Source organism: Condylura cristata, unplaced genomic scaffold (genome assembly GCF_000260355.1).
Source record: "Condylura cristata isolate star-nosed mole 26May11 unplaced genomic scaffold, ConCri1.0 scaffold00056, whole genome shotgun sequence".
Classification (NCBI taxonomy): domain Eukaryota; kingdom Metazoa; phylum Chordata; class Mammalia; order Eulipotyphla; family Talpidae; genus Condylura; species Condylura cristata.
Window position 1 is genome coordinate 630,178 of NW_004567157.1, and position 24,243 is coordinate 654,420.

General features: G+C 36.7%; 1 protein-coding gene across 1 annotated transcript in view; it reads left to right on the forward strand.

Annotated features, from left to right (window-relative positions):
• Positions 1-24,243, forward strand: part of ZC4H2 (zinc finger, C4H2 domain containing) — a 56,055-nt gene that overhangs the window by 25,913 nt on the left and 5,899 nt on the right. The window contains exon 2 of the mRNA XM_004695174.2: positions 23,940-24,111. Coding sequence (XP_004695231.1) covers positions 23,940-24,111 — 172 coding nt within the window. The remainder of the gene's footprint in view (positions 1-23,939; positions 24,112-24,243) is intronic.

Sequence of the window (24,243 nt, forward strand, 5' to 3'; positions counted from 1 at the left end):
TTATATTAAAGTGGGGGGGGCTACAAAAGCAACACAAAAAAAATCAGTTGCATTTGTACAGGCAAGCAATATGTTAGAAGAGAGGGAAATGAGGAAAACAGTTTTGTTTATAATCACACCAAAGGAAATATCATATCTAGTAGTAAAGTTAATGAAGGAGAAGTTCCTATATATTAACAATTATTAAACTCTGTTAAAGGAAATAAGAAAAGACAAAAAGTAGTGGAAAGATAACCTGCTGTTCATGGATTGCAATACATCATTAAAATAGCCACAAATGTAAAGTGATTGACAGATTCAATGCAATAGTTATCAAAATCCCTGTGACTTTTTTCAAGGAAATTGAATAATGATTAAATTTGAATGAACCATAAAAGTCATATATTGGCTAAAGCAATCCTAAAAGAAAATAATAAAATTGCAGTTATGACTTTCCTTGCCTTGAAAATATACTACATAGCAACAGAAAGAAAAAAAAAGTTGTGCATATATGTGTTTTCATCCCATTGGCCAGAATGTCATATGACCACCATGGAGACACATGCCTAACTGAAAATCAGAGGTCCCATTACTATGGAAAGAGGGGAGAATTAAGTTTTTGGAGTACAAGGAACATTAATACTCTGTGGAGACTCTCAGGCTTTCAGATTATTGGAGTTGCCTATAGATGGAATAGGTTTTCTATGAGAGCTTTACAAGTAAACTTGTTCAGGGAAACCCAAGTTGAAGACTTGACAGTGATACCATAGAAGACACTTAAGTAGTGTTGGGGATGGAGCAATAGATGCTTTTAAATGTCCTTCCCAGCATATACTCAGGTCTTAGTCAATAAGTCTCTGAATCAGTGGAGCCACTTGCTGTATATTAGTCACTTGGCTGCTGTTATGTCCAGCATTGCTTCATGTGTTAATTCATTGCAAATATCCAAATAAAAGGGAACTTCAGATTAAATTCCGTCTCCAGAGATCAAGGGCAAGGGGTCAGAACTGCCATCACTTGGCTGGGATCTTAATCAAATATTGGTTGTCATAGGGTAGGGCTACTATGTGAGTCAGGCAGAGTTTGTTTAATAGAGAAATGAGACCAGCTCTGGGTGCATTCTTGTACAGGTCCTCACACTTCCCCATTGCTCCTTTCTGAGTGCAAACACACAGGAGCTCACATGCACTTCTAGTAAGAATGTGAGCTAATGTCACCCTGCAGAGTATATTGCAACACTTAGATGAAGTAAGGATATATATTACCTGTATCTCAGAAATTGCATTTTTTTTGCTACAACCCCCCAAATTTATTCAAATTTATACAAGTGTATTCATTGTGTTGTTTGTAAGAGGGGGGATACATGAAAGCAAACTGAGAGTCTATAACTAGAAGAGTGAACAGGTAAAATGTGGTGAGTGGCCACATTTAGAAACAAGGATGCTGGATCTTAATATCACAGAGCTATATGAAAAATATGTAAGTCTATACTTTATGTGTGTTTCATCTATCAGAATGAAATAATGAAATACTATAGTCTGAGTGAATGAAGCTGTAGACATTTATTTTGTATAATTCTGGAGACTGTAAGTGCATGATATGAACATATGATATAGGTCTTTGCAATTTTCTTTTCTTGCAAGGGTTCTCCTTGTGCCATAATGGCTATCTCTTCCCTGTGTCACCACATTATATTCTTGTGTGAAAATAGAGCTCACCTGTCTTTCTTTTTAAGAGCATCAGTATTAATCAGTTAAGGGCCTCATTGTGATTATCTCAATCTTACAACTTCCTAAAAGCCTACTGTCCAAATATACTCACTTTTAAGTTAGTGCTTGAATAAATAAATAAATTTGAGAGTGACACAATGAATTCCATAACATCCCATCCTATGCATAATCTTCTCATATGCATTTATACCATCCTGACAGCTTCAAGTGTCTTAAATCATTTCAACATAAATTCCTATTCCTAAATCCCATCTAAGCATCATTTAAATAGGTTTAGGTGAGAATTGAGGTATGGTTCATTCAGAGGCAGAATTCTTTTCCAGTTGTGAAACCAGACAAGGTATCTGCTTCTTAGTTCTAAGAAAGGTATGAAAGATAATTTAAAAAATAATAATTTATTAATTTTAAAAGACATTTCCTTTATAAAAGTAAGAAATTAAAAAAAAAGAGTGATGCAGGTCTCAAGCAAGTGCAAAATCTAGCAAGGCAAACACCACTAGACTTTTAAGGCTTAAGAATAAATTTTGGCTGGTTGCTTTGGGTAGCAAAGCTGTTTCCTTTTCAGTTTCAGAGGAGTGAGAGCAATTTCTGGTGTTCTTTCCACTTGGATTAGGATACCAAATTTATGACTGAATTTGGCCTTAATTACCCCTCTAAAGACCCTCTTTCCAAATACATTTACATGGAGGGTCAAGTCTTCAACAGATGAATTTTGAAGGGATAAAATTTTGTCCATAGCAATCATTCTTTCTCATATGTGTGTGTATGTATACATAGATAATATATGCGTGTGTGAGTGTATGTATATATGTATATATATGAGAGTTATATTAGTTAAAATATAAGTTGGTATTAATGTTAGCATATATTAACTAGTGAATGTGAAACAATAGTATACACTTAAAATTAAAAGAAAGGAAGAATCTATACTGTGGAAATACAAATCAACAGGAATAGATGTATTAATAGAAGATAAAATTTACTTTAGAGTTAAAAAAAATACAGGATACAGAAACAGTGACAGAAGTATAAATTCAACAAGCACACATAGTAATACTCAGTGGGTAAAGACCACAAAGTAGAATTTAAAAATGTGAAGAGAAATTTGATAGAAACAAATGAAGAAATAGAGAAGTCCACAATTATTGAACTAGGCTGAAAATGAGCAAGAATATAGACTTCCATAACACTAGCAACAAAACCAAATTAACATTTATAGAATATTCTACCCCCCCCCAAAAAAAAAGAATATTCTACCCAACAACAGTTGCTTTTAAAATAGCTATAGAAGAAGGAAGCAGTGACTAAATGGGGAGCACACATAGGCCCAAACACAGTTGTTGAAGGACTCCAAACCCCAACCCCATGCATTCCACCCCATGCCCCAAATTGTGATGAAGTCTAAAAGGCAGATAGCAGGTCTAGCAGCCAGAGGCGAGCAGCCACTAGCCTGAGAGTTGCATATTAGCCCACATACAGCTGTTGGATGCTAGTATACTCAGTGTACTCATGAGAACCATGCCCTTAACTGTGAATGAAGCCAGAAAGGCAGATGGAAGGCTCAGAGGCAAAGGTAAGCCAGGGAAATACACCAGCAGCATGCAGAACATGGTGACCGCCAAGGCTAGTGATCACCTGTCCATCCAAAGCATCACAGTACCTGTGAAGCCTGGCATATCAGTGTCAGACCAGGCTCAACCATCAGTCTCTGACATCTCAGAAGGAACCCCTGAAAAAATGACCACCGGCACCAGTGGCACAGTGGTCCAGCCCATATATGGAACGTATTTTGTAGCAAACAACAGGTAAAAGGAAAAATACAAATCACCAAGTGAGTCCTCTGGGGAAGCACCACAAAAATAAACTCAGCCCCCAGAACTGTACAGGAATGCAATAATTTCTTTGCCTGACAGAGATTTAAGAATTTCCATTTAAAAAAAAAAAGTAAAAGAATGGTATGCAAAATAGTCAATGAATTCAAGAAGGAAAATGCAGAAAGTTGAAAGATTTATGGAAGTTCTAGAGAATTCTGGGTAAAGAATTGAAAACAGAATTGATGAAATGAAAGAATAAGTGCTCTCAAAAATAGATCTATAAACAACAACAACAACAAAAATAACGAAAAGGAAAGAGACAAAGGACAAAGAAAAAAGAAACATTCTGGGAAATATCAGATACTATGAGGAAAGGAAATATGAGTCATAGGTAACCAAAAGGTGAAGAGAGAGACAACAGATCAGAGAACTTATTCAAGGAAATAATGGAAGAGAACTTACCAAACATTAAGAAGAATCTGAAAATAGACAGAAGAAAACTAAAATGTCAATACAAAAGGAAAAATACAGTGAAGTGTCCACAAATCCAAGAAAAAGAAAAAGTAATGAAGTTGACAAGGGGGAAGCAACAGATAATTTATGAAGGAAAACCAAGTAAGCCTGACATCAGACTTTCTGCAGAAACACTATAAGCAAGAAGGGAATGGAATGACATATACAACAAATGCCAAGACATACAACTCCAGCCAAGGAAACTTTACACCACAAAGCTCCCCTTCTTCTATGATGGAAAAAGTAAGGAACTTATCAGAAAACCAAATTCATTACCACCAAACCCCCCACTCCAATAAATTATTACAAGAAGTTCTAGAGCCAAAACAACAGAAGAACAAATAAGAACATACGTAATAGAACCAAAAAAAGATTTAAAAAATTGGCAAGTGCAGATTACAATGTAGCAATAATAACCAAAAATGTAAATGGACTAAACTCATCAATAAAAAGACACAGAGGGTTCCAACAAGATGTCAGCAGAGTGAGGACACTGAACTCACTGCCTCCAGGCTCACATGGCACAATTAGTCTCATAAAGGACCATAGTCCTTACATACTACGAGTTTCAGCCTGAATGAGGGCACCCTGGACTCACTAGATGGGAGATAATTGAAGGAGACTCAGTGATTAGGGAGATACAATAGGGAAGCTCCATTCCCAGAGCACCCAGGCCCTAGGAATTGCCTGACAGGAGGCTTGCTGCTCCCCTGCTCTCTTCCTGCACCTACCCACAAAGCCTACAGGTAAAGGCCTGGAGGTGAGTGGAGCACAAATGGTGGAAGAACTGCACACAGAGCTCTGGATTTGGGTAGGGGTAGTTTTCAGCTTGAGCAGTTGGGAAGCTTGCAATCCTTCTGGCGCTCCCTGCAAACCCCCTTTCCCATCAGGAGACATGCAGCAATTATGACCACTGCAAGGGCATCTGGGAGCCCAGGAGCAAATAGAGCCCTAAAGCCACTGGGAGGATTGCAAAGCCTCTAACTCACTTGGGATGACAAATAAACCTGCTATACCAGTTCAGCCACTGGGAGGACTGCCATTTCTAGGCCCTGAACGAAAGAAAACCTATCCCACCTGTTCCATGAGCTCAGCTGAAGGAAGATTTGCAACACTTCTAACACACCCCAGTGGCACACCCACCAGCATAGAGGGAACCCTGAAGGCTACAAAGCAGGAAGACTACCTGGGGAAATTTCCTTCAGGCACCCCCATTTCCTCTTCTCCCTGAGACCTGTATAAACAATCCCAGTTATAAAAACTAAATGGGAGAAGTTTCTGACACCACTCAGTGGGAGAAAACACACACACACACAAGCCACATTCACCAGAAACTAAACAAACTGCAGACCCTGGGAAGGCTACTCTACACAGCCCTAGAGTACTCCCCAAGGGGGGGGGCAGCCTAAAACCACAAGGACTAGCTAACTGGGAGCCACCAGACATCTGAGAGGCAATTCTGCCCTACCCGCAGTGGTGTTTGTCCATAATTTGGTTGGTTGCTTGTTTGTGTTTGGTTCCTGTATTATTCAGCTGGTAGATCTCTATGCCCCTCTTTTTTTCCCCTAGGTTTTTGACCCCTCTAACTTTCTCCTTCCCCATCAATACTATTATTTCTATTGCCTCTGCACCTTGTGACAACTTCCATCCGTTTACCCTCCTCCCCTTCTTCCCCCAGGTAACCTTCACCTTCTCCTGTCAACTTCCTATCTATTACATCTCCATATTATCCTTCCCTTCGACTAATCACTCATCTCACTCCCTACTCTCTTAATTTTATTATTTTGCCAAGACAAGTCTAGAAGAAGCGACAAATTCAACAGAAATAATCAATCATCCAAGCACTGTTTTCAGGCACCTTCCAGAAATTACAACTCAATGCATTACTGAAAGAAGCTGAACACTACCAGAGAACCCTAGATACCACTGGATGAGACAATACACACATGTCCACACAGTGGGGGCTAGAAAAAACAGGAGATATTGAAACAAAACACAGCTCAGAGTACCTTCCACAACTGAAGTATGTGGAAGTCCCTTGGTCATCGCAGAAGAAGCACCCAGAAAGACTGCTGGCCAATTCTAGTAACACAGTATCTCAATGCATAGAAAGTATTAGAAAATACAAAACAGGGAAAGAAGACACAAATACCCAAGAAAACACACAGGGGAAAAATTCACCACAAAAAGATCAATAACCAGAAATCACCAGAGATATAGAAGAACTGCTCAGCCTACCAGATATTTTAAAATCATCATGATAAGCAAACAAAAAGGAGATGAAAAGAAAAAAAATGATGTGAGGCAAACTATTTCGGAATTGAAGAATGGAAACCAGGAAATGAAAGAAATGAATGAATGAATGAAAGACATGAAATAGGGGAAACAATGGGACAAACAATCAACAAATTAAAGAAAGAAAATGGGACCTTAAAAAGGAAATGAAAAAAGTGCAAGAGATAAAATGGCTACTAGAGGAGATAAAAGAATGCTGGGAAAAGTAATGGAAACAGAATAGATGAAATGAAAGAATGAATAAACACCCTCAAATCCACATAAATACAGAGAATCAAAACAGGAAAACAAAGAGAAGTAGAAAGTAAAGGCAATGAAGAAACACTTCAAGAGCTATCTGACACCATGAGGAAAGGAAATATCAGAATTATAGATATTCCAGAAGGTGAGGAGAAAGGCAATGGAATCGAGAATATATTCACAGAGATAACAGAAGAGAACTTTCCTAATATGAAGATGAAAGTAAACCTTCAAGAAGCAAGATGAACACCAAACTTCCATGGCAATAGGAGAAATCCAGCAAGATACATCATAGTAAAATTACCAGAAATACAAGACAAGGAAAAGATAATGAGAATGACAAGAGGGAAGAAACAAATAACCTATAAAGGTAAACCAATCAGGCTGATGAGACTTATCCAAAGAAACACGACAGGCATCAAGAGTGGAGGGACATACTCAACAAACTCCAAAGCATCAAATGCCAACCAAGAATACTCAGTCCTGCAAAGCTCTCCTTCCTCTATGAAGAAAGAATAAGGACATTTTAAGACAAACAGAAACTCCACAATTTTGTCACAACTAAACTCCCACTACAAAAAAATACTACAAGTCCTCAAACCAAAACCAACAAAAGAATAAACAAGAACATTTCAAAACAAGGAATAAAAGCACAAAAGGACAAAAAAATGGCAATACAGGGTCAGTATATCATTATCTCTAAATCTAAATGGCTTAAATTCATCAATAAAAAGACACACAGTTGCAGGATGGATCAAAAAACAGAACCCAACTGTCTGCTGTCTACAAAAAACATAGCTAACTACGAAAGATAAAAACAGATTGAAAATAAAGGCATGGAAAATAATCCTATAAGCAAATGGACCAAAAAAGAAGGCAGGAACAGGTATACTTATATCAGAAAAAACAGACTTCAAAATAAAAAAGATTAAAAGAGACAGAGAGGCCACTACATTATGATTAAAGGGACAATGCAACAAGAAGATATAACACTCATCAACATATATGCACCAAATGAAGGAGCACCAAAATATATCAGGAAACTACTGTCATCTATGAAAACGTATATCAGAGAAAATACATACATAGTAGGAGGCTTCAGTACGCCACTCTCAACAATGGACACATCAAAAAGACAAAAAGTAAACTAAGACACTGAAGCTCTGAACAAGGACCTAGACAACATAATTTTAACAGACATCAATAGAACACTGCACCCAAAAAATCTGAGTACACATTTTTCTCAAATTCACATGGATCATTCTCTAGGACTGACCACATACTGGGTCACAAGATAAATATCAATAGATACATTAAGATGGAAATGATACCAACTATTTACTCCAACAATGAAGGAATCTAACTAGAACTAAACCATGTGAAGGAGGTAAGAAAACCACTTACCACGTGGAGCCTGAAACCCACACTACTGGAGTACAATTTGATCAATGAGAGGATCAAAGAAGAAATTTAAAAAATACCTTGAGAAGAATGAAAATGAGGATTCAACTCTACAAAACATATGGGACACATTAAAAACAGTTATAAGAGCAAAATATATAGCAATACAGGTTCACATAAAGGAACAAGAAATAACTCAAAGAAACAAACTAAACTCCCAACTTAGGGAACTGAAAATAGAATAACAATAACTCAAGGCCTGTAAAGAACAGGAAATAATGAAAGTAAAAGCAGAAATAAATGAAATGGAAGTTAAGAAAACAATCCAAAAAATCAATGAAAGCAAAAGTTGGTTCTTCGAAAAAATAAACAAGATTGACTGAAAACTCGCCAGGCTCACAAAGAACAAACAAGAGAAACACAAATAAACAGTATCAAGAGAGAAGAAATCACAACAGATACAGCAGAATTCAGTAGAATAATGAGAGAATACTAGGAACAGCTGTATGCAAACAAGTTCGGCAATTTAGCAGAAATTGACAAATTCCTACAACTCTACAATCACACAAAGCTAGATAAAGAAGAAATAGAACAACTAAGCACACCAATTACAAGCAAGGAAATTGAAGAAGTAATCAAAACCTTCCCCAAAAATAAAAGCACAGGCCAGATGGATTTACAAATGAATTTTACTGAATGTTCAGAAAAGAACTAATGCCTTTTCTGCGCAAACTCATCTAAAAAAATCAAAAAAGAAGGAAAACTACCCCATACTTTCTACAAAGCCAACATCACACTAATACCAAAACCTAACAAAGAAAACACACAAAAAGAAAACTTCAAACCAATCTTCCTAATGAACACTGATGCAGAAATTCTCAACAAAATCTTAGCCAATAGAATCCAACAATACATTAAAAGAATAATAGACCATGATCAATTGGGTTTTATCCCAGGAGCACAAGAATGGTTCAGCATGAGTAAATCAATGAATATAATCCATCACATCAAAGGACAGACTAATAAAAATCACATAATCATGTCAATAGATGTGGAGAAAACATTCGACAAAGTTCAAAATCCATTTATGTTTAAGGCCCTCGAAGTCCTCAGAATACAAAGAATGTACCTCAACATGATAAAAGCTATATATGAGAAACCCACAGCCAATATTATTCCCAGTGGAAAAAATCTAAAAGCCTTTCCTTTAAGATCAGGAACAAGACAAGTGTGTCCATTATCGCCACTTTTCTTCAACATAACATTGAAAGTTCTAGCCATCGCAATAAGGCAGGAAAAAGTTATACAAGGAATCCAAATAGAAGTAAAACTGTCTTTATTTGCAGATGTTAAAATTTACATGGATGACCCTAAAAACGCTACATAGAGAAACTGATCAAAACATTCAGTTTAGTAAGGTAGCAAGATATAAAATCAACAACAAAAGCCAGAGGCATTCATGTACACAAGCAACCAATCAGAAGAAGTGGAAATAAAAACAAAAACCTTCCCCTTTTCAATTAAAATAAAAAGAACCTAATACCTAGGAATCAACCTAACAAAAGAGGTAAAAGACCTATACAACGACCTACACAAAGAAAAAACATAAAACACTTCAAAGAAACATATGAAGACACTAAGAAATGGAAAGACATCTCTGCCCATAGATCAGGCGAATCAATGTCATCAAAATGTCAAATTATCAAAAACAATATACAGATTTGATGCCATTGCAATAAAAGATTAATGACATTTTTTAAAGAAATAAAACAAAAATATTGATGTGATTCATAAGGAGCCACAAAAGACCTCGAATAGCCAAAGCTCTCATGACAAAAAGGAAAGAGAATGGAGGAATCACACACCCAGATTTCAAGCTACACTACAAATCACAATAATCCAAACCTCATGGTATTGGAACAAGAATAGACACATAGATAAGTGGATTCAAATAGAAAACCCAGATATAAACCCATAGGTTTATGGGCAGCTAATATTTGGCAAATGAGTAAAGAATGTACAATGGAACAAAGAAAGTTTGCTCAACAAATGGTACTGGGAAACCTGGGATGCTACACTGCATGCAAAAAAAAAAAAAAGAAGAAGAAAGTAGATCTCTACCTCACAGCATACTCAAATATCAACTCGAAGTTGATTAAAGACCTAGACATAAGAATAGAAACCATAAAATACCTGGAAGCAAAGATGAGCAAAACACTTCATGGATAACCTCAGTGACATCTTTTAAGATAATTCACCCAACGCAACAACAGTGAAGGGAAGGATAAACAGATGGGAATACATCAAGTTAAAGAGCTTCTGTACAGCAAAAGAAACATTACAGAAAACTGTCAACCCACTAATTGGGAAAATTTTTTCTCACACAATACGAGTGATAAAGCATTGACCACAATCATATATAAAGAACTGATGAAACTCAACAAAAGTAAACAACCCATTAAAAATATACAGAGGAGCTAAAAAGGCACTTCTAAAGAGGAAATGCAGGTGACCAACAGACATATAAAAAAGTGTTCAACATCACTTGTAATAAGGGAGGTGGAAATTAAAAACACAATGAGATACCACCTCACACCAGTGAGAACGGCACATTTTAAGACACCTAGCAACTACAAATGTTGGCGAGGGTGTGGAGAAAAAGTAACTTTATTGCACTGCTGTTGGGAGTGCAAACTAGTGCAACCATTATTGAAAATTGATTGGAGGTTTCTCAAACTGCTGAAAATGGAGCTTCCATATGACCCAGGAATCCCACTCCTAGGCATCTACCCAAAAGACACAGAAGCACTGACTCAAAAAGACACCTGCACCCCCATGTTTATTGCTGCTTTATTTACAATAGCAAAGACATGGAATCAACCCAAATGCCCAAAAGTAGATGACTGGATTAAGAAGATGTGTTACATATACCCAGTGGAATATTATTCACCAATCAAAAATGATAAACGCATTCCTTTTGCAGTAACATTGATAGACTTGGAAGGGATCATGCTTAGTGAATTAAGCCAGACAGAAATAGAAAAATACTGGATGGTTTCACTCATAGCAGGAGCATAAAGGACCAGGGGGAGAAATAATTATGAACAACTATATACCAGGAACATTTTATGGAGGTGAAGTGTGGAATGGGATAAAAAATTCCAGGTCAGAAGTGTATGGGATTATGGTGATGGCACACATTTGAATTGTTGATGAGAAATCCATGGGGATTGCAATTGAGATGGAAAAATGCACAAAATTATGAAAAATAAACTATTATAATAAAGAAATGCAAGAATAGCAGACTGGAGTAAAAAGGACAGAACCAAACTTCTGCTGTCTCTGGGATTCACATTTAACTTCAAAAGATAAGTATATGTTGAAAGTGAGAGGTCAGGACAAAATTCTACAAGAAAATGGGTTGAAAAGAAGGCAGGAACAACTATATTTATATAAAATAAAATAGACTTCATACTAAAAATAGTAAAAAGAGACATACATGGGTACTTCATTATGCTCAAGGTGTAATAGACAAATAAGTTATAACACTCAACAACATATAATCACCAAATGAAGGAAAGAGCATATAAATATATTAGAGAATTATTATCACTCTGAAAATAGACATTGGAGAGAATACATATGTAGTAAGAGATTTCAAAACACCACTCTCAGCAGTGTACACATAAATGAGATAAAATAAAAAGGACATTATAATCCTGAATAAAGACCCAGACCTTATGGGCTCAACAGACATCTATAGGACACTGCATCCCCCTCAAATCTGAATACATACTTTTTTCGATTGAATATTGATCACAGACTGGGCCACAAGACAAATGTCAGCATACACATGACTATTAAAATCATACCAACTCTCACCTCTGATCATAAAACATTTAAACTAGAAATAAGCCATTAGAAAGTAAGCATGGAACCCTACTATTTCATAGAGATTGAACCCTACATCACTGGAAGACCATTGAATTAATGTGACAACCAAAGATCAAATTAAAATATACCTCTAGATGAGTGACAATGAAAACACAATTTTCAGAATGCTGGGACACAGCAAAACCAGCTATAAGGGGAAATATATAGCAGTACAGGCCCACATCATGAAACAAAAGAACCCAAAGAAACAACCAAAACTCCCATCTCAAAGAAATAGAAAAAGGACAATAAAAACTAAAGATTTCAAAAACCAATAGAAAAAATGAAAGAGTAAGAATCAAGGTAAAAATAAAGGAAATCAAAATTTAAAAAAAAATCCAAAAGATCAATGGAAACAAAAGTTAGTTATTCAAAGAAAAATAAACAGTATAGACAAAGCTTGCGGCAGACTATCAAATAAAATAGTGGGAGAAAACACAAATAAATAGGATCATAAATGAAAGAGGAGAAAGTACAATAGACTCAATTGAAATAAAAAAGGTAATCAGAGATCACTATGAAATGTAAACAAGTTCAACAATTTAGAAGGAATGGACAAATTCCTAGAATGAAATAATCATCCAAAGCTAGATAAAAAGGAAACAGAACATCTAAACAGACCAATTATAAGCAGTGAAATTGAAACAGTAATAAAAACACTCCCCAAAACAAAAGTACAGGATCAGCTTAAAAAATGAATTCTACCAAGCTATCAGAAGCTAACTTAGTGCCTATCCTGCAAAATCTCTTTCAAGTAATTGAGAAGTAATACTACCAGATATGGTCTATGAAGCCAATATTACACTAATACTAAAACCAAAACAACACACAAAAAGAAAACTACAGGCCAATCTCCCTAAAGAACAAAAATGCAAAAAATGCAAAAATCCTGATGCAAAAATCCTTAATATCCTCGTGAACAGAATCCAATAATGCATCAAAAGGATAGTACACCAGGATCAAGTGGGCTTTACTTCAGGGGCACAGGATGATTCAGTTTAATGTAATTCAACACAAAGGAAAATAAAAACTGTATGATTATGTCAATAGATGCTGAGAAAGCTTTTGACCAAGTAAAAGTTTTGTTTATAATGAAAGCCCTTGAAATCTCGGGATAAAAAATTAAACCATGGCCCTCCCTGGTGGCGCAGCGGGTTAAAGCACAGCACTGAGAATCTGAGGCCACTTCCGCATGAGTTCGATTCCCGCCTGCCGCCTGCCCCGGAGGAGACCACATGGCGAGCCAGACCTCTCCTGGCCCGCCCGCTGCTTCCCTCAGCAGTGTACTTCGTAGATCTGCCTGTTCTGCTCCCCACTCTGTCTCTGGTGAAGCCTCTCACCACCCCTGAGCCTCTGGCCTGTACCCCAGTTCTGTATGAATAAATAAATAAATCTTTTAAAAAAAAAAATTAAACCATAACACCATAAAAGCCAGATACAACAAACCCACAACCAATATCATTCTCAGTGTTGAAAAGCTGAAATCTTTTTCTTTAAGATCTGAGTAAGACAAGGATGTACTCTTACAACTGCTTTTCAGTGTAACTTGAACTACTAGCCAGAGCAATAAGGCTAGTGAAAGACATTCAAAGAATTCAAATAGAGAAAGAAACAAAACTATCACTCTTTGCAGGTGACATGGTATTGTACATAGAGAACCCTAAAGTCTCCACAGAAAAACTAAAATAAACCATTTTAGTAAAGTACCATGATACCACACCATTTACAATTGTAGGAAAAAAATCAAATACCTAGGGGTAAACCTAACAAGAGAGGGGAAACACTTATAAAAATAAAATTATAAAACATTGTTAAAAGAAATAGAAAAAGACACAAAGAAATGGAAAGAAATCTCCTGCTCACGGATTGGAAGAATTGACATTATCAAAATGGCTCTTCTATTAAATGGTGCTTGCAGATACAACACAATTCTGCTAAAAATTTCAACAGCATACTTCAAGAAAAATAGAACAAATATTGATGAAATTCATGTGGCATCACAAAAAAACTCAAAGAGCCAAAGATCTCCTTACTAAAAATGAACAGTGGCATCACTGTTGGAGTATAGTCTTCAAACTATACTCCAAAGCCATAATAATTAAAATAGTATGTTAGTAGCACAAAACCGTATACAAACAAATGAAATAGAACCGAAAACCCGGAAAGAAAGAACACACACAAACACACACACATATATGTATACTTTACTCTTTGAGGAGTAAAGTAATACTCAGAGCATGCAATTTAACAAAGATTGTCTGTTCAAGAAATAATGTGGGAAAATTGGATCAGCACATGCAAAATAATAGAACTAGACCTCTATCTCATACCATGCACAAAACCAACTCAAATTGGATAAAAAGATATGGACATAAGGCCTGAAATCATAAACTATGTAGAAAAATATATGTAAAACACACCATGATATACATCTCAGACACATGTTAAACATTCTTCTCCTGAAGCAAAATAATTGAAAAGATAAACAGCTGGAATTATATCAAATGAAAAATTTTCTGTACAGCAAAGGTGACATTAACTAAAACAAAGAGACACCCTACTGATTGGGAGAAAGTTTATTATTTCCACTATTATTATTTTGTATCTTCTGTTCCTTTATTTTTTTTCTAGGACATTCATTTATTTTTCTACATTTCCTCATTATTCTTCCATTTATTTGAGTTGCTTTATTGTGGCAATTTAAAATGTGATAGGAGGAGCATTTCTTCCATGTCTTTAAAGTTGGTTTCTGGAAAGTTATTCTCTTTATATGAGGACTCATGTAGCCATTTGTTGGGTTTCTCCTACCCATTATTTCTCTGGAGACCAAGTGCTGTATGTGTTGCTTTTATTGGACTTGACTCCTCCTTTCTCACTGATGAGTTTCCTCACTGGTCTTGATGAGTGAGTTTTGTAGGTTTTGGGTGTTAGGTGTGCTCCAGCACTTCCCTGGTGTGATTCTGGGACATTACCAGTGCAGGTGAACAGATGACATGTCTCATTGGAGGTCACAAGGTCTGGGGCTACTCTTATATTTCCCTGGGGTAATAAAGGATCTTGTGGGTCCAGGTGATGGTTAGCCAGGTTTCTTGGGAGGTTGCAACCTTGGGATACTCTAGCACATCCTTGTTTTGAATACAGCACCTCTCCAAGTCAGGAGGATGGTTTGTCATAAGACTTCGGGCCCTCTAACCTGCTCCTGGCACAAACCTGTGACCCTAAAGCTAGTTCATTTGGGAAGTTCTTTTCCTCCTCTGCTGTCTCCATTTATCTATACATGGCGTCCTTTCACTGCATTCTTTGGAAATCAAAATGAGTAAGAGAACTTAATGGGGTCTAACTGATTTTTATATTTATTTCTATTGGTTTGGTAAATTAAATTGATCAATTTATGGATGTTGACCCATTCTTACATCACTGGATTAAACTTATCTTTGTCATGACATATAATCCATTTAATGTCTTGTTGCTAAGATTTTATTGAGGATTCACCCATCTGTGGTTATAATGGATTTGGCCTATAATCCTTTTTTTTTGTGCCCCCTCAGTGTGTTCTTGTCTGCTTTTGGTAATAAATGCTAACCTCATACAATTATTTTGAAGTAGTTCTTTTCCCTCAACTTCATGGACAAATTTGAGAGTGCACGTATTAGTTCATCTTGGAAGATTTAGTAGAACTCAATAGTGAAACCAATCAACTCTAGGCTTTTATCTGGGGGAGAGACTTTTGACTATTGTTTCTATTTTCTAGTTTGTAATTGACCTATTCAAGTTTTCTATTTATTCCTGATTCATTCTCACAAGGCTGTATGTGTCTGATAAATGGAACATACTTTAACTTATATATCACTCTTAATGTTAGAAAACTGAAAACCTTTCAATTAAGATCTGGTATAAAACAAGAGTGTTCACTCTCACAACTACTATTCAAGATAGAACTGGAAGTCCTAGCTGCAGAAATTAGCCAAGAGAAATATATAAAAGGAATCCAAACTGGGGAAAAAAATAAAGCTATCGATATTTGCAGATGTCATAATAATATAAAAATAGAACCTGAAAAACTTCACAATAAAACTGATTATCAAACAAGTTCAGCAAATTAACAGGTTACAAAATGAATACACAAAAGTCAGTTAGTTTTCTATATGCAAATAATGAGTTTGAAGAGGAGAATTAAGAAAACCATCCAATTTACAATCACACCAATAATAAGTATTTAGCATAAATATAACAAAGAAGGTGAGGTATCTATACAATGAAAACTAGAATACATATTTTATTTTAAGACATTTATTTATTCATTTTAGAAGATTTATTTATTCATACAGAACTGGGGTACAAGCCAGAGGTGCAGGGGTGGTGAGAGGCTTCACCAGAGGCAGACTGGGGAGCAGAACAAGCAGATCAAGGAAATACACTGCTGAAGGGAGCAGCGTGCCAGTCAGGAGATGTCTGCCATGCCATGTGGGTCACCTCCAGGGCTGGGGATTGAACTAGCACTGAATTGACTGTCGCCAACATGCAGTGCTGTGTCCTAACACTTTGAGCCACCAGGGAGGACCTTTGACATAATTTAAAGAAATATAAGACACAAAGAAATGAAAGTTATTCCCTGCTCATGCAATGGAAGACTTGACATTGTTAAAATGGATATCTTACCCAATTTACAGAGTTAATGCAATCTCAATACAAATTTCAATGCCATCTTCAAAGAAATGGAATAACCAAAATTCATATGAAACCACTAAAGAGCACAAACAGTTAGTTACTCTTACTGAAAGAAGGGAAAATTTGGTATTACACTTCTAGATTTCAAAATATATTATCAAGCAATAATAATTAACACAAGGTAGGCCCTCCCTGGTGGTGCAGCGGGTTAAGCACAGCACTAAAAAACTGAAGCCACTTCAGCATGAATTCGATCCCTGCATGTCTCAGAGGTGACCACATGGTGTGGCAGACCTCTCGTGACCCACCCACTGCTCCCCTCAGCAGTGTACTTCATCAGTCAGCCTGTTCTGCTCCCCGCTCTGTCTCCAGTGAATCCTCTCACTGCCCCTGAACTGAACTGGCCTGTACCCCAGTTCTGTATGTATAAATAAATAAATCTTTTTTAAAAATTAACACAAGATACTGGAATGGAAACAAACACAGAAAACAATGGGACAGAATTGTAAACCCAGAAATAAGATCTTAATTATGACAAAGACTCAAATAATATACTCTGGAACAAGGAAAGAGGTTCTAATAAATGGTGCTGGGAAAATTGGATCATCTCATGCAAAACAATGAAGCTAGACCACTCCCTCACACCATTCAAGAAAATCAACTCAAAATGGCTAAAAAACTTAGCTGAAAACAGAAGAAAACAGACAAAACTTGCCATGACGTGAGCTTCAGAGATATTTTTGTGAACATGGCCCTAGTAACAAGGGAAGTAAAAGAAATATAAATAATTGGGGCTAGGATTAAATCAAACTAAAATGTTTCTGTACAACAATAGAGACCATAAGTAAAAGAGAAGCTCTACTGAATGAGAGAAAATATTTGGGCAGCATACATCTGACAAGGGACTGATAGCAACAATCTATACAGAGCTCATACAGCCTAAAAGGAAACAAACCAATAAAAATGGACAGGGCCTACCTGGTGGTGCAGGGGTTCAAGTTCCAGTGCTATGAAGCTATGATCTGCTACAGCAGCACAAGTTCGATCCCTGGCCTGAGAGCTGAACCACATGATGCAGCAGACCTTTCCTATCTTGCCTGCTGCTCCCCTCAGCACTGTATTTCAGAAGATCTGACTATTCTGCTCCTCCCTCTATCTCTGGACAATCCTCTAATCTCATGCACCTTTGGTCTACACCCCAGTTCATATATGCATAAATAAATAAAATAAATCTTAAAAATGTATAGAGGAGTTAAACATGCACTTCTTCAAAGACATACAGATGATCTTCAGGCATATGAACAAATGTTCATCATCAGTTATCATCAGAGAAATGTCAATCAGAACCCTGATGAGATAGCACCTGTGAAAATGGTCCATAATAAAAGGACTATCAACAAGTACTGGCAAATATGGAGATAAAGAAACCCTCTTGCACTGTTGGTAGGAATGTAGACTGATTCAGCCTTTATATAATGTGGAGGCATTTCAGAAGAATAAAAATGGATCTTTCATAGGACCCAGGAATTCCACTACAAGATTTCTACCCCCAGAAAGCAGAAAAAAAATTGAAAAGTACATGTATACTTCTGTATGTATAATAACACTACCTGCCATAGTCAAGATATGGATTAACCTAAGTGTCACAAAACTAATGAGTGAGTGAAGAAGCTGTTGTATAACTTGCCAGGGGACTATGCCCAGCCTGATACAGTAAGAGGTTGAAGATTCAACAGTCTTCAACCACTGCTACCAGACCGTTCACCACTCCACAGGGGCTACATGATCATACCCAGACTGGCATCAGAGGAGGAGTTCACACAAGCATAACGCCCTACATTTGCCTGCTCTTTCAGCAGTGGCAGGATGCCAACTGAGCATGACACATCTGGATCCAAAGAGGAAGAAGCATTAGGATTCACCTGTCACTGCTGACATAGCATCCAGCTTTTCATCACCCCACAAGACACCAGTTGGACATGCCAAGTCTAGTAACAGAGGAGGATGCACACACATTAAATTGAATATCAGTGCCATTGCAAACTGCTCCACTCTGCGTCACATTACCAGTTGAGCAGGTACCACACAGCATTAGAGGAAGCAGCAGCATTCCCAATACAACAAATGGGCTCAAAACCTTGAGTCAGGGGAATGGGCCCTGACTATAGCCCAGCTAGCTTGGGAAGAGGAGCAGAATCTACACCCACAGTTGAATAACATACAAACTTATAATGGGAAGAAGGAAAATCACAGCAAATTGCTACAGAAGTACTCCAGAGAATAAAACATCAAATGATAGAAAAAATTTCCGCAACCCAAACTCAAAAAACTGGAAGATATAATTTATTATAAGATGCAGATTGTATCAGATGCAGTATTAGAAGATACAAAGAAAATATCAAAAAGAAAATGAATGCCATTAGAAATAATATCAGGGCCCTCCCTGGTGGTACAGTGAATTAAAGCACAGCACTAAGAAGCTAAAGCCACTTTAACATGAGTCCCATCCCCACCCCAGGGGTGATCCACATGGTGCAGCTGACCTCTCCTGACCCACCCACTGCTCCCTTCAGTAGTGTGCTTTGTTGATTGGCCTGTTCTGCTTCCCACTCTGTCTCTGGTGAATCTTCACATTGCCCCTGCACCTGTGACCTGAACCCCAGTTCTGTATGCATAAATAAATAAATCTTTAAAAAAGAACTGATTAATATCAATGAGCTGAAGACCAAAAATTGAAGATCTAACTAAGAAAACAACATGGATATTCAGAATGCACAATGCACAGTAAAGGAGATGAAAAATTCAAGATAAGTCTATAGTACAATAGATTAAATGGGAAAAAAAATCAGTGTATTTGATGTAAATGAATAAATATCCATGTAGAAATTCACATAGCATCACAAAAATCCTCGAATACCAAAACTCTACTGTTAAAAACAGGAGAATGGAGGCATCACATACCCAGACTTCAAACTATACTACAAACTCATTATAATTAAAACAGTATGGTACTGGAACAAAAACTGACACACAGACCAATGGAACTGAACAGAAAGCCCAGAAATAAAGCCAACCATATATGGACATCTAAGCAAAGAATTGACAAAGGAGCAAAGAATTTGCACTGGAACAAGGACAGTTTTTTTTTTTAATAAATGTTTCCGGGAAAACTGAACCACAATAAACCAAATAATGAAAATAGACCAATACCTCATACCATGCACAAAACAACTTAAAATCGATAAAATATCTGAATATAAGACCAAAAACTATAAAATAGGTTAAAGAAAATTGGGAACAACACTACAAGACATTCATCTTAGCAAAATCTTTAAAGACCCATCCCCCAAAGCAAAGAAAGTGAAGGAAACAATAAACAGTTGGGATTACATCAAACTAAAAAGCTCCTGTAGAGCAAAAGAGACAAAGGGACAACCTACTGATCAGTATAAAATTTTTGCACTCCATGCAATTGATAAGGGATTAATCAGAAAAATATACAAAGAACTCAAATGACTCAGCAAAACCAAAATAAACAATCCAGTAAAAAAAAAAAAAAGGTAGAAAAACTTGAAAAGCATTTCTCTATAGAGAAAATTCAAATGACCAAAATGAAAAAATGTTCAACATCTCTCATAATCAGGGAAATCCAAATCAAAACCACAATGAGATATCACCTCACACAGTTAGAATGGCACATATCAAAAAACAAGTAGCAACAACAAATTTTGACAAATATGTGGTGAAAAAGGAACACTGCTATTAGAAATGCAATCTGGTCCAACCACTATGTAAAGCTGTATGGATGTTCCGCAGACTACTAAAAATAGAGCTGTGGTATGATCTAGCAATTCCACTATGACTAATATACCCAGAGGACACAAAAACACTGGATCAAGAAGATTTGGTATATATATATATATATTTGGTATATATATACAATGGAATGTTAATCAGCAATCAAATATGATACAACATGGATGGAGCTAGAAGGGATTTTACTCAATGAAATATGTTAGAAGGAAAAAGAAAAATACCAATGGTTTTACTTACAGGAGGAATATAGTGGAAACAAATAAGACATTAGGGAAAAAAACAATGTCCAAAACAAAACAAAAATAAACAGACAGCTATAAATCAGAGCCCTTCTGCATTGGAGGGAGAGCCATCAAATGGAGACAGGGAAGAGCACAAGGGACTATGGTGATAGTACACGAGTGAACTGGTGGTGGAAATTCTATGGAGACTATACCTGAGAAAAGAAAACAAACATTTAAAAAATGCAAAAAGATGTAAAATGTATATAAATAAAAATGATAATGATATATAAAAAATAAATCACTCGGTAACGGGCATAACTATAACATAAGAATTGGACATATTAGGGAATGAGTGGTATTATGTTTGGGAAGTTTTACATAACTTATTCTTCACTACATAACTTGTAAAATAGGTGTTATTATTATACCTATGTTACTAAAGAAGAGGCTGATGCTGAGAGAAGAAAAGTGAGATAATCAGATTATATCACTTTTGCTGTTTAAAATTTGATGATTCTCCCTTTTCCTGAGAATAAAGTTACTTATATCCTCATCCCAATCTCCAGGCTGCACAGTTATCTTCCCTAGTTTTGTCTCATACCCTACATCTTGCATTAGAGGCTTTATCCACTGTGACTTATGTTTAGTTCCTCATACAAATTCCTGTTCTTGTGCTCATTCTACTCTCATTACCTAGACTGTCATTCTTGATGTTTACCTACTCATTTTCCAGGCCTTAGTTTAGAGAATCACCCTTTATTGCCCCGTTGACTCTTTAGTGTCCCTCAGACTATATTAGATCCCTATTATGACTATCAATTGAATTCTACATCTCATAATGCTATGCATCACAGTTTTATATCTAGCATAGTTTTTAAGGTCTGTTTTCCTCACTAGATGAAATTTCCTATCCAAATACTGTCCTGTTCGCTGCTCTATCTTAGCACCTACTACAGTGCTTGGCTCATGACAGTGGTTCCATTAATATTGAATTGTTGCATATGTATACCCTCTTTTGTACATAATAGTTGCTCAATATATAGTTAATATGTTGTGATTATTATTGTTCCAGGGTAAATAATACCAGGGACAGAACCAAGATTTACACCCAGGTCTGAATCTAAATCCTATATTCCTTTCACAATATGATTTTGCCTACTAAAATTGCTTTCAAGGCCCAGCAGTGCCACAAACTGGTTCTATGACTTAAGGTGAAACATACAGATATGACACAAACACAAACTAGATAGATGATGACAGAAAGGAAGGAAAGAAAAAAGGAAGGGAGGGAGAGGGAAATAAGTGAATAAATTATCACTCTGAATCTCAGTTTTCTTTCTGGAAATTAAAATAGGGACCTGTGAAATTCAGATTGCTCTGCATGTAATCTAGAATAAGAGGAAAATAGAATATAGGAGGAACTTTAAATAGTTAATTATTACAAATAAGTGCCATCTCTCCACAAGACAATTAAACAAGTATAACAAGAACCCTTGATATTTTATACTTTTCAGCCTAGGTAACCCATTCAATCAATGTGGAGTAGTGAGTGGTTAATGAGCTCTGCATTCAAATTTCAATATCCCACTTACTGATTCTGTGGTCTTTGGCAAGTTATTCTGGACCCCAATTTCCTTCTGAACCCCAATTTCCTTCTTTATAAATTGGATAATGACATCTACTGTTTTACCCCTCTCTAAAGTAAGAAATATGTAATACTAACGTGAAAATAGATTTTTAATACAGAAGAAAGTATTTTTCCCCCATCTCATTCACCTAACACAGTCTTTCTTGATTCTCTTGAAGCAAGAGCCACAGGCAATGTTGAGAGAGATTGAGGACAGAAGATGGCTATCAGAGTCCAGAGTGTCGGGTATGGAGTATAAGCACCCATGGGTCAAACTGAGGCAGAGGAGAAAGCCAGACAAATTTGAGTAGTAGGTAACAATTAGACAGATATGGGAACCACAAATTGGAGAGCTACTGGGAGGAAAACTGTACAGGGCGGCAGGGATAATGGGGGACTTCTGCCAAAGTTTTTACTTAGGAAGACTTCACATGGTCTTAAACATTCTTAAAACTGTACCCTTGCTAATTTCTTATTTAGTCATATGCATGCAATATTTTGTAATTGCAATCTTAGTGTATATACTTTTTTCCACTGAGAATCGTACTTCATTTTCCATGTCACACATTTTCATGATTTCTTTTAGTGGTTGCCAAATATTCCAATTTTGCTTATATCCCAGAAAACAGACCACAGTTTTATTTCCTCTTATTATTTCCATAGAATACCAGGTATGGAAATACTGAACCAGGACATATGCACTTGGAATTTAGTAACTGAAACCAGTTTTTCTTTTATTTTTTTTAAGAAAAATACTATACCACAATTCTCTTCTTCTAGAACTGATAAGTAGATCGTATAGAGTTCTGCTGTGCGATATGAGTGCCATTAAATTCATGTGACTATTTAAAATTTAATAAAAATAAATATAATTCTGTTTCGTTCTTTCTTTTTTTTAATCACCTTTGGAGTTTTTTTTTTAAAAAAACTTTTTTAAGATTTATTTTATTTATGTATACAGAATTGGGTACAGGACAGAGGTGAAGGGGCGGTGAGAGGATTCACTAGAGGCAGAGTGGGGAGCAGAACAGGCAGACTGTAAAAGTACTCTGCTGAGGGGAGAAGTGAGCTGGCCGGGAGAGGTCTGCCGCGCCATGTGGATCACCTCCCAGGTCAGGGATTGAATTTGCACTGAAGCAACTGCAGCTTGCTTGGAGTTCTGCGTCCTAACCCATTGTGTCACCTGGGAGGACCCATAATTCAGTTTCTCCGTTGAATTACACACAAGTCATTTGTTGAATAGCTGCATATAGTGGCCTTATGGAATACACTGTACAAAATGTATAATACACTGTAGAAAATGTATTGGACTGTGCTGCTCTAGAAAGTTTCAAGAGGTTATGTTTGTTTTCTTGGGTGGGAGGGTTTTTTCGTGTGAGACATTTTTATAAACTGCGAGGCTATTTGGCATCTCTGCCCCAAGTACTCTAAATAACAGTAGTATTCTTCTTGAATCAATCCAACAACTAAAACTTGCCCCATATTTGTAAACAAAAATCATCCCCATTTGAAGCCCTCTGAACTTTTATCTCAAGAATCTCCTAATTGTATTGTAATGACTCCAGGTTGTCTCTCTCAAAAAGTGGGACACTTAGAACAATGGATTAGGAAGGTATCTGTGACTCAGATCCTAATTGTACTCCATTCCCATTTTCCTCCCTTTCTTGCTGGTCTCTTTCCTGTTTGGGGGGCATTTCAGGAATAAGACACTGCAGATGGAGAAGATCAAGGCCCGTTTGAAGGCTGAGTTTGAGGCTCTTGAGTCAGAAGAGAGGCACCTAAAGGAATACAAGCAGGAAATGGATCTCCTACTACAGGAAAAGATGGCCCATGTGGAGGAACTACGACTGATACATGCTGACATCAATGTGGTATGTGAGGGGATACCTAAAGCCTGCCTCTGGGCCCTTTGTGGGATAGGAAGTAATGAGTATTTTGGCCTCTCCTTGAGATGTGACTGTAGCCAACTAGGGGTAGTAGGCATCAAGCTGTAGTGGAGTAGA